Source organism: Neoarius graeffei, chromosome 12 (genome assembly GCF_027579695.1).
Source record: "Neoarius graeffei isolate fNeoGra1 chromosome 12, fNeoGra1.pri, whole genome shotgun sequence".
NCBI classification, from domain to species: Eukaryota; Metazoa; Chordata; class Actinopteri; order Siluriformes; family Ariidae; genus Neoarius; species Neoarius graeffei.
Window position 1 is genome coordinate 68,739,759 of NC_083580.1, and position 12,741 is coordinate 68,752,499.

The 12,741-nt window shown below is 39.9% G+C and overlaps 1 protein-coding gene across 1 annotated transcript in view; it reads left to right on the forward strand.

The window, feature by feature from the left end:
* Positions 1 to 8,096: 8,096 nt before the first annotated feature.
* LOC132895560 (pecanex-like protein 3) overlaps positions 8,097 to 12,741 on the forward strand; it is an 85,284-nt gene continuing 80,639 nt past the window's right edge. The window contains exon 1 of the mRNA XM_060936299.1: positions 8,097 to 9,602. Coding sequence (XP_060792282.1) covers positions 9,450 to 9,602 — 153 coding nt within the window. The 5' untranslated portion in view covers positions 8,097 to 9,449. The remainder of the gene's footprint in view (positions 9,603 to 12,741) is intronic.

Consider the following 12,741-nt stretch of genomic DNA (forward strand, 5'->3'; position numbering starts at 1 on the left):
GTCTTCCAAGTGCGACTTTCAACTGTCCATATGGGGCCGTCGTCCACAGGAGCGATGTGATGAGACTCCAACCAGACGAAGGGCATCAGGATGGATCAGGCAGGTCCGAGGAGCAGAAGAGGTCAGCATTTCGATCTCAGGATTGACATGTAACTCAGAGGGACAGACAGAGTGGGAGGGGAGGGAAGAAAAAGAGAAAGAGAGAGAAAACACAGATTGTTATGTATGTCCAATACAGTGGCGGCTGGTAGTCTTTCAAACAGGGGAGGCTGGTCGGTTACGATATTTCCAGATTTTAAAAGAAAAAGCATCAATTTTGCCCATACTCTTGCCTCTGATCTGGCTGATTGTTGGCAGGGTCACAAACTGTGAAATAACAGGTTCTTTTGGCCCATTAGCCTACTGTCCAATATCATGATGGTGGTGGTGGTGGGGGGGGGTATATTTTAACATTTTATATTTTAAAATTGTGGCATGTTGTTTAAAAATTGATCATTATTGAAAGCAGCTCTTTGTCAGGAACCTCAGCAGTAGAGCTGGGTGCCACACATTTCATTCAATGACACTTTCCCTATATTTTACTTATTTTTGACTGAGAAATGTTTTATTGACAATTTTGATAACCCTTCACTTTTAATCCAGGTCTGTAGTGTGAAATGTTCTCGGCTGTGTTTTTGTTTAAAAATGTTTTCCAAATTGTAGCTGTGTTTAATTCATATCCAGAGAAATATATATTCCAATATAATATACTCAGCATAAACATTTTAAATAGATTCTATATTTTTGGTCCATCCATGACATATTACTAAAGTAGCCTATTTACTGTTGTTGATGTGAGTCACTTGCTGTTAGCCAATTCACTTTCTCGTACCAGGAGAGCTGAAAGGAACGAGTATTATTCCCTACCTTTTTCACCAAGTCAATTTGACGCGTTGGTCTACCCTGCTCTTTAATTTTAATTTTTTCCTCGAAAGGAAGACTGGCAAATGGCTTCGCCAAAATTAAATCAGCAATGCTTGGCATCCGTGTGCAGCTTTCTTGCTAGCTGACTAGCCCCCTCAAGTTCAAGTTCAGTCACTCAAATAAACGAAATTTCTGGAACTAAGATAGCAAACTTGACAACACTATATTTACACTTTATTTACAATGAAAATATATACAAACTAAAAAAGCTGGTAGAAACCGTATGTAATGAATGAAATCGAAATGTAAGCTGATCTCTTACAATACACCACAGCACTTGCGAATCTGCATGGGACTGAACTGAAATTCACCGCTGCCTGTCTATAGTTGAAACCAGCTGTCAATCAAAGAAAATATCCGGCCGCTTTCACCAATCACCAGTCTCCTCGCGGAAACTGCCATGTCCCTCCCATGTGAGGCTGGGAGTCTGGTGGGCAGGCATTTTCACAGTATTTGTCCAATAACCGTCTTGCATTTTGAGATTGAAAAGCGCATAGCTCCCAAATGCCATTGAAGTCCACTGAGGCTGGGAGTCCGTGAGACTCCGTGGAGCGGGCGTTTTCGCAGTATTTGTCCAATAACCGTCTTGCATTTTGATATTGAAAAGCGCTTAGCTCCCAAATGCCATTGAAGTCCACTGAGGCTGCTGCATCGCGCTGTCACGAGGGGGAAAAACTCACGCACACATTAAAGTTATAAGGGAATGATTTCGCACTGTAGTGGGTTGAGCACATATATTTCTATGATTCTGGATGTGAAATAGCAATGTTATAAGGTCGGCTATAACATAAGCCTAGCGCAATTCATCCTACACGATGTTCGTCATTTTTAGAGGAGGCTGAGCCTCCCTCGTTGTCTTAGAGCAATCGCCCGTGGTCCAATATACCTATTATTTGGACATATGCACAAAAAATACACAAGTTAATCAAAAGAATTTTAATTTTGAACCAGTTCACCATTTTGATAACATGCTTCAAGTCAGCAGGAAAACACTGGGAGTGACGTCATCGGAGTGAAATATCTGGAATACATAAACGACACTTTTTTGATGGAATAAGAACATCTATTCTGTTCCCTTCAAGCAGGTTCCATTCATTTGGTTTGATAGCATGCAATATTGTTAGCATATCACTTATCCTATGTGTATTAAGTCTAGGCTGAAAACATATCTGTTTAGTCAAGCCTTTTGTTAATAGTGTTTATTCGGTAAAGGAGTAGCTCTGGAGGGTCCTCAGACATAGAGTGTTTTGGTAAACTGGGATGTTTGGATGCTGTCAGTCCCCCACTTGCTTGCTCACTCGAGTTTGTTGACGGTGTAGTAGCTGCTGCTTTAGGCAGCTGGGCCATAGAAGGTTCACGCTGCACGCTGCATGCTACACGCTACACGCATGTAAAGAAAAGTGGACAAACGTAGCATGACTTGCTCTGGGCCATAGAACGGCGTTCACGTTGCATGCTGCACGCTGCACACTTCATGCGTGAAGCGAGAAATGAACATGCACACTTTTTTCTAGGCGTGAAGATGGAAATTCCAGTCAATGCATGCGGTCACCGCCGCGCCAGCCAATCAGAACGGGTCTAGGGAGATAACTCTATGCTTTCAGGGGAAAACTTCAGAAAAAATATAATTGAATGGTATAATTGAAAAATAGTTCTTCATCGGGATTGTCAAGCAGATTATAGAATGTTCGGTGAAATTCACCACGGGTTTCTCTCAGAAGGAAGTGTTCTCGGCTCCAAATTCTGTTCCTTTTTCTCTTCCTCTGTCTCAGTAAAAGCAGAATGAGGCAATCGTCGTCATCCGAAGAGTCCATATTGTTGGTTACTCGGTCAAAGTAGAACAGACGCAACACGTGAACATCCAAGCATGAAGTTTAATGGCCCAGGGTCCGGTTCTTCACGTGAACGTGTAGCGTGTAGCGTGCAGCATGCAGCGTGCAGCGTGAACCTTCTATGGCCCAGCTGCCTTATGTCCCGGGGCTCCCTCATGCCTGTGTTACCTTCTGACTCTCCCCTTTTAGTTATGCTGTCATAGTTAGTTTTGCCAGAGTCCCTGCTTGTACTCAGCACAAAATGTATACTGTTCCTACTCATCAGGTGACATTGGGCATACCCAACAACCTGTGTTTTCTCTCTCCTTCTCTTTTTCTCCCCTCCCCCCCACTCTGTCTGTCCCTCTGAGTTACATGTCAATCCTGAGATCGAGATGCTGACCTCTTCTGCTCCTCGGACCTGCCTGATCCATCCTGATGCCCTACGTCTGGCTGGAGTCTCATCACATCGCTCCTGTAGAGGACGGCCCCATATGGACAGTCGGAAGTCACACTTGGAAGACACTCTGGACACTTACAGTAATGCTTTTATGGCTGAGAACTACAGTCGACTTGCTAATTTTAGGACTGCAGTTGTCATGAACAGTTTTGCACTTAAGTTTCCATCAATGAAGAGTTTATAACATCAGCGAAATTGACTTCATGTTAAAACTGTTAATGTTATCATCACATTATCTGTTATCACCCAAATGAGGATGGGTTCCCTTTTGAGTCTGGTTCCTCTCGAGGTTTCTTCCTCATGCCATCTGAGGGAGTTTTTCCTTGCCACCGTCGCCACAGGCTTGCTCATTGGGGATAGATTCGGGATAAAATTAGCTCATGTTTAAAGTCATTAAAATTCTGTAAAGCTGCTTTGTGACAATGTCTGTTGTTAAAACGCTATAAAAATAAACTTGACTTGACTTGATTACATCACTCTATCCAATGGAGAATAAGCATTGAATATGGTTTACGATATTGCATGGTTGTCAAGACAACATGACATCACACGTCGGAGCTGATGTGAATATTCAATGAGAGAGTTTTCTGCTGTGCATGCACAGAAGCATTTCTTTGTTTACCGGGAAACAGAAAGATGCATTGGACATCTTAAAGGCTACCAAAAGTTCATTAGATATTCTTCACAGATATTTACAAGAGAAAAACATACCAATGGACATCAAAAAACTGGAAAAGAGAGTATGTATAATTATAATAATATTGGCTGGCTTTTTTTCATGGTATATCAGATATATTCCATTCATCCTGAATGGAATATGTCTGATATACCACTCAACACCAGCCAATATTATTTAAATATGTCACTTAGATCCATGATGTATTTCATATGAAAAAATGCAAGTTTTTCAATACAAGAAGATAAACTTCATATGTTCAAGCCAACATGTGATTTTCTTTCTATTATATAGACACATTTACAAACAAAAAGTACACAAGTTTATCAAAACAATTCATTGCTTTCCTCACAAGTGACATATAGAGATTTATGACTATATGTCTTTATGATTTATGTTCTCAATGTCCTGGATGTAGCTCGTATGTAAAATATGAGTGGTGTATTTACCAGTAAAACACTCGTCTCCACTACACTACACTAAGAGCTTCACTGTGTTATAACACCTTCTGTTAGACTTAATCATTCTTGCAAGTTATTATACTGTACACTCTATGGCCAAAAGTTTTTAGACACCTGACCATCACACTCATATGTTGTTCTTCCCCAAACTGTTCCTAAAAAGTTGCAAGCGCACAGTTGTACAGGATCTGATTGTATAATGTAGCATTATAGTTTCCCTTCCCTGGAACTAAGAGGCCCAAACCTGTTCCAGCATAACAATGCACCTTTCCACAAAACGAGCTCCATGAAGACATGGTTTGCCAAGGTTGGAGTGGAAGAACTCAAGTGGCCTGCACAGAGCTCTGACCTCAACCCCAAACTACTGATAAAACAACTACTGATCCAAACTACTGGTAAAACAACTACTGATCCAAACTACTGATAAAACAACTACTGATCCAAACTACTGATAAAACAACTACTGATCCAAACTACTGATCCAAACTACTGATAAAACAACTACTGATCCAAACTACTGATAAAACAACTACTGATCCAAACTACTGATAAAACAACTACTGGTCCAAACTACTGATAAAACAGCTACTGATCCAAACTACTGATAAAACAACTACTGATCGAAACTACTGATAAAACAACTACTGATCCAAACTACTGATAAAACAGCTACTGATCCAAACTACTGATAAAACAACTACTGATCCAAACTACTGATAAAACAACTACTGATCCAAACTACTGATAAAACAACTACTGATCCAAACTACTGATAAAACAACTACTGGTCCAAACTACTGATCCAAACTACTGATAAAGCAACTATTGATCCAAAATACTGATCCAAACTATTGATAAAACAATTAATGATCCAAACTACTGATAAAACAACTACTGATCCAAACTACTGAAAAAAGCTACTGATCCAAACTATTGATAAAACAGCTACTGATCCAAACTACTGATAAAACAACTACTGATACAGAGCAGGATGTCATTAATGTTATGTCCATCACTACTGCATTGTCTCACCAACTGAAAGGAGAAATCCTTCATTCTGATGGCATGAAGGTGATCAGTAAAATGATCAGCCAGCAAAATGATCAGCCAGCCTCCTCTTGGTTTCTCTGCTGTACAACTGATTATACTGCTTGCAATAGAGACAGTAAACAACTCCTACAGTGGTGCATGAACAGTGACGAATGGGTGATACTCAGGGCCTGTGATTTAGTGACTGTGTTCATACATTTGCATGTACAGCATCTTAAATTTTGCATACAAATGTGCCATAGCATCTATGAGATGGATCATTTAATTGCTTCCTCACAGGTATGTTTTTGATGTAGGAGATTAGATGAGATTCTTTAAAAATGATTGCTGCATTGGTGACTTTAAATTTCTCTTAGTTGTGTGTGTGTGTGTGTGTGGGGGGGGGGGGGGGGGGGGGCCTTGTGATGGACTGGCCTTTCTATCCAGGATGTGTTCCTGTTCCCAAGATCGACTCTGGATTTAATGCGACCCTGACCAGGATAAAGCGGTTATATCAGAAGAAGGATTGAACATTTAGGATCCTAAGCAAGAACTAAAGGATTTTTTTTTTAATCTTAGTATTCACTCTCAATAAGAATAACATGGTCAGTGTCATCATTTGTCATTTAATCCCTAGTTTAAATGTTTATAGTTGAAATGTTTACACACATTTGCATTCATTTGTCCCCATGGACTGAGTGCTATGTTTTAACAAGTTATTACTTCATTTAGAAACTGACTTTATCACCTACAGCTTCAGAACTGATGCACAATTGATGGAGTTTTGTACAAAATATTCTATACCTCTATTAAAAGTGTGTACAATGCTGTAATTTTGCAATCAGTGAAAGACACCTTTAAAAAAAGGTCAACTTTTAATGATTTTTTAAAGAAAACAACTTAAAAAAGACACTGCATTTAAATGACTAGAATAAAATTGAACTAAATTCAACTTTAAAAAAAGACATTTAACTCTCAATAAAATAGTCATTTAAGCAAGTCAACTTTTAATAAAAAAGTGTCAACTTAAATAAAGCTTCTGTAAATAAATAATCAACTTCAAATAAAAGTCACCCTAAAAATAAGAACAAAAAAAAAGAAGTCAGATTGAAATAAGAAACAAACTTTAAATAAAAAAAGTTTTTAAAATGTTTAAATCACAAAAACAATATATTAACGTAAAAAAGGGTGGTCTTTAAATAAAGAAAAACAAGTTTAAATTTAAAAATATATTTTTAATTAAAAAAAGATAACTTTGGGAAAAGGAGCCAACTTCAAATAAAAAGATGCAACTTTTTTAAAAAAGAGTTCAACACTAAATCTTTATTCTTTAATTTTTAATAAGTATACTCCTAAGTCGGCAAACCTATGCTATGAGTTAAAAAATGTATTATTATTATTATTATTATTATTATTATTATTATTATCTCTTCTCATTATCTCTAGCCACTTTATCCTGTTCTACAGGGTCACAGGCAAGCTGGAGCCTATCCCAGCTGACTACGGGCGAAAGGCGGGGTACACCCTGGACAAGTCGCCAGGTCATCACAGGGCTGACACATAGACACAGACAACCATTCACACTCACATTCACACCTACGGTCAATTTAGAGTCACCAGTTAACCTAACCTGCATGTCTTTGGACTGTGGGGGAAACCGGAGCACCCGGAGGAAACCCACGCGGACACGGGGAGAACATGCAAACTCCACACAGAAAGGCCCTCGCCAGCCACGGGGCTCAAACCTGGACCTTCTTGCTGTGAGGCGACAGCACTAACCACTACACCACTGTGCCGCCCTTATTATTATTATTATTATTATTATTATTATTATTATTATTATTATTGTTGTTGTTGTTGTATTATTATTATTATTATTATTAGTAGTAGTAGTAGTAGTAGTAGTGTTGTTGTTATTATTATTATTGTTGTTGTATTATTATTATTAGTAGTAGTAGTGTTGTTGTTGTTGTTATTATTATTATTATTATTATTATTATTATTATTAGTGTTGTTATTATTATTATTATTATTATTATTAGTAGTAGTAGTAGTAGTGTTGTTGTTGTTGTTATTATTATTATTATTATTATTATTATTATTAATAACAGCAACAACAATATTATTATTGTATTATTATTATTATTATTATTGTTATTATTATAGTAGTGTTATTATTATTATTATTATTATTATTATTATTATTATTATTGTTATTATTGTTATGAATAATCAAGTAATATTTGATTCAGTTAGAATAGGATAATAATTCAATAATATAAAATAAAATATAAAATATCTACCTATGAATACTTGTGGCAATGGCTTGATGAAATGGCTAAATGAAAATATCAATATCAAATTTAAATAAAAATCTTCAACTCAACTCTAAAAATAAATAAAAAATAAAATTAAAAGTTTTTTTTTTTTTCTAATTCGACCTTTATTCCTGAAGTCCAGGAGTGAGCAGGATTTCTTTCTTCAGATTTATGCCAAACGCAGCTATATCGAGGATCTGGCAACACCACACGGTTGAAACTCGAAGCAGGTTGCCGAGCGTACGCGAACTCTAGCAACCAATCAGCGCTTGGATGCAACAAGACGGATCGGTGACTCAGCCAATCATTTCTAAGTATTGTTCACTTCCGGTAAGTGGGTGTTTGCTACCTGTGTGAATGGACAAATTCGACAGTGGAAGTTAGCAGGTTCAAAGACGAGTTTTTTTTTTTTTTAAGGAATTATAGAACGCCTTGACGGAGAGGACGTGCCAAAAAATGGCCGCTGTAACGAGCAGCAAATGAGCAGAAATCTTAATTTCCCCACGGAGATAATTTGACTGACTCGAAGGGTAACCTGGCGAGCTCCATGGGATACAATGAGCAGCCAGAAAGCTGTTTAGCTAGCTAGCCGAGGAAATACTGATAGCAGCAGGCACGTTCAGTGGCTAGCCCCTGAAACAGGAGTGCTAATGAAGAAGAGGATAATGTCTGTTTATTTAATCTCGAGGTTGTTTTGTTCTTACTGGATGTGTGTGTGAGTTTAGTGCTGTAGTGTCTTGGTGCGGTGTAGAAATTAAACCCCGTTTATGAGAAAGTGGCCTAGCTAGCAATGCTAAATGAATACACTGCTGTAGTGACTAGCTCGCTCTGTTTGTGTTTGCTAGCATTAATTCAGACCCGGGTAATTAAATTAAATTAAGTTAATTTGGGTTGTTCTTGGGGTGAAAAGTTGTTAGTCGTGGAGTTCAGTGAGTTTGGATTAGCTGAGCTGGAGTGAAGTGATGAAACGGTGGCTAATGTTGTTCAGGCCTAAACCTGGTGCCTCAATCCAGTGAGGTGTTCAGCTAAATAAAAATAACCAGCTGGAATGAATAACGTTTAATAAGTTTATCATCACTGCGTGTTTAATGTTACATATCTTTTACAAAATGCACCAGGTCCGTTCCTGCTTTATTCTGGATGCTGGAGATCTCAGGATTATGATCTGGAGAAGCAGTGTCTCTAGAACACACTAGTCTTAAACCTCTATAAATATTCCTGCTCTTGTATTTTCATATCTCTGGAAAAAAAAATGTAAACAATATAAGCAAAATCCTGTCCTTAAAGCTGGCTTAGTTCTGTATTTAGGTTCAAGAGATGTCCTCATCATTATAATTTGTTGATTTAATTTCACACACACACACACACACACACACACACACACACAGGCCAGCGAGTTCTCCTTCACTTTTGTATTTCTTCTAATTTTTTTTTTTTTTTGAGACAGCTGTAAAGAAACCAAAGTCTTTACAGCTCTATCTGAGCACCGTGTTGATGTGGTCATCTTTCAAAGAACGCTGTCAAAGGTCAAAACATGTGAGAAGCATGTGATCAGGAATCGGCGCATCGTTGACCTGACCCTCAGTCAATGAGATTTGTCAGGGGAGCCTACTTTGAGAAGTCAGCCGATGAACGTTGAGCAGTCGTCGCCAATGGAAATGTTAAAGCAGAGACTTTAAGGAAGGAGGGATTTGAGCTACGTGGAGGAGGAGAAGAAGGCAGCGCTGAAAGATGGGCTCTCAAGCACTACAGATTTTGCGCCAGGGGGTGTGGGCTTCGCTGACCGGAGGCTGGTATGTCGACCCCCATCAGAGCACCTTCTCCAACTGCTTCCACCTCTACCTCTGGATATTCCTTCTTGCCTTCCCCTTTCTTCTGTACATGGTGAGTGGTGTGTACGGTAAGGTCCAGGATTATCTTATCTTTTTCGTCAGGAATGTTTGTCAAAGAAAGCATTGAAATTTGTAATATTTAGTGGAAAGTAGGGGCGGCACGGTGGTGTAGTGGTTAGCGCTGTCGCCTCACAGCAAGAAGGTCCTGGGTTCGAGCCCCGGGGCTGGCGAGGGCCTTTCTGTGTGGAGTTTGCATGTTTTCCCCGTGTCCGCGTGGGTTTCCTCCGGGTGCTCCGGTTTCCCCCACAGTCCAAAGACATGCAGGTTAGGTTAACTGGTGACTCTAAATTGACCGTAGGTGTGAATGTGAGTGTGAATGGTTGTCTGTGTCTATGTGTCGGCCCTGTGATGACCTGGCGACTTGTCCAGGGTGTACCCCGCCTTTCGCCCGTAGTCAGCTGGGATAGGCTCCAGCTTGCCTGCGACCCTGTAGAAGGATAAAGCGGCTAGAGATAATGAGATGAGATGAGATGAGTGGAAAGTATTTCCGTTTGGGGGGGAATGGCTTGTTGATGAGCCGCTATGTGAACGTTCCTTGCAGTTACGTTTCATAATGATGTTGCACTGTGAGTACAATCTAGACCCTGCGCTCTGATTAAGCGAAGATGATAAATCTGGTGTTCCTTAATCTGAACATGTCGTGAGTGATGACGTTTTCTAGAATAGACTACGAGTAATTAGGGTTGCAGGAAAGGTTTTTTTAATAGTTAATTATTAATTAACAAATCAATGACAGGGTTTTTTCTAGAAAAATTTAGTATGAGGGCGCTCACCATGGCGGGGGGGGGAGATGGTGCTGGTTGCTTTGAAAAATGCTCCAATGGGACATTCTGAGGCTATCTGAGAGGGAAATTGTAACAAATTGTCTGTCAACATTGAAAAAGAAAGAAGTAATCTTCTTCTGCCCCGGGCAGTCTTTGGCTTTCTTCCGTTTCGTACCGCGGGATGACATCTTTAAATGCCCAAGTGTCAACAAAAACAACTCGCGAACTACTTCTGTCAAAAGCTCCCACACCGGTGGGTGAAAGGTCATTCAGTCTCGAGAAATCTCGCTCTACAAGTCAGCTGACCTTGTATGTAACCCATGTCAAATCTCGCGAGAGCAGCCGCGACAACTAAACATCATGGCGCCTCAGTCTGGAGAACGCCAATTCGGATTGTTTTTGCACCGTCTGGCGGTGTGTCTACTATGATTGGAATATTTTTGGAGCAATTATAACGTATTTGATGATCAGACACATTGTCACGTGGTGTTGCTGGGATGTTTTCACGGAGTCGGTAAGGGGGCGCACGCCGAGAGTAAGAGGGCGCAGCGCCCCTGTTCCCCCGTTTAGACGAAAGCCTGAATGAGGCATATAAACGAGAATCTCAAATACATCATTTGGCGTTTTGCTACCCCTCCAGTAATATAATGGAAAACAGTGTGAGTAACAACTTGACATCTTGTTCCTCTACTGACTTTCTCCTCCAGGACTAATCTAATGATAATACCCTCTTATAATAGCAACCTCCATTTAAAATTACAAATCGAAATGCTACTAGAAATTTGGATTTATAATCCAACCTTATCTCTACTGCTTCATCTAAACAGTACTAAATCACAGACATCCCATCATTAAGGGTGTAGTCAGACCAGGATAGTTCGATAGTTCACTTGCTTTGGTCTGAACCGAATGTTTTTTTTTTTTTTTTTTTTTTCATTTTGGTGCGGTTCGCTTTCACACTGTACATTTTAGTAAGCGGACCAAAATCTGTCAACAAAGCCACGCGCCCTGAGGTCGTTCAGCTGTTGGTCAGAGACGACACACGCTCAAAGTGTTAAGTTCAAAAGTAGTCATGGAGGCTTTCCGTGCTGTTATTCTTTTTAATGTCATCAAAGCTATATGTTTTTTCCAGTTTTTACTGTTTTCACAATTGTGTGATTACTATGCTGTTGTACAAGTAATTTATCAACGACGACGACAAAGGGCAAGGCGGCTACGGAGGATAGCGCTGATGAGCGCACATCATGTTGTGACAGTTCTGGCTCTTCACGCAATAGATGAATTTCTTTTTTGCGTCGCTAGTACTGTCACTTTTTGAAAGAATGTCCCTGATTTTAATGTAGGTCTGACGGAGTTTCTTCACTTTTAGCCGACATTGTTCTGGGGAGCGCGTGAACCCCTTCTCCTTCATTTTCTCACTGAATACAGCAAACACGTCGGCATTTTTGTGTGTTCTCTCCAAAAGCTCAGATATGTGGACATCTGCCCATATATCCACAAGGGTACGCGTTTCTTCCTCGGCCCACGTTTGCCCCCTACTCATTTTTTGTACTCTGTAGTCTAGCCTACCACTGGTCTGAATGACTGAACGACTGTTGTAAGGTTCCCTTGACAACCGAAACAGTGTTTGCACTTTGCGGTGGAGTGTCAAGACTCTGTTTCCCATAATGCTCGACAAACGACGGAAGCTCCCGAGGTACAAAAAAGCAAAACTGTCGGATTAGGTCCGGTCTGCTTTCACACCTCCAAAAGATCCGCACCAGGGTTCCTTTGGTCCGGACTGAGTCCGACCTTGCAGCTCGGTCTCGGTCCGCTTGTTTGGTCCGGACCAGAGTTCGGTGATTTGTATTCAGACCAACCCAAAAGGTCCGGACCAAGGGAAATTTGGTTCGTTTGGTCGTTGTTTGGACCAAACAACGTAGGTGTGAATACGCCATTAGTCTCGGAACTGAATTTAACTGGCTTCATTATTAAACGGTGAAATTGCTCCACATTAAAAAAAAAAATCAAGTCATTTCCTTCTGTTAAATGTCATAAAGCTTAAAGTCAAATGTTTGTATTTCATTCGCTAAGCAGGTTTTTTTTTTTTTCCCCCCTTTCTGGGCTTTCATTTTTAAATGCGTCATTGATTTACTGCTCTTTGTAGATACTGCATTGTGCTGTGCTTTTAGTTTTTAAGTGACTACCTGTGTTACATTTTGCATTTTTGATTCCGGTTTCGTTCCTGCCATCAAATTCTTTCTATGGCGATGTGTGGTTTTTTTTTCCCCCATGCGTGGAAGAGAATAGAGTACTTTGTGTTTTCTGTCGTTTGTGCTGTTCAGGGTCATGAATTAACGCCGGCATGTTAATGCTCATGTGAGCTTG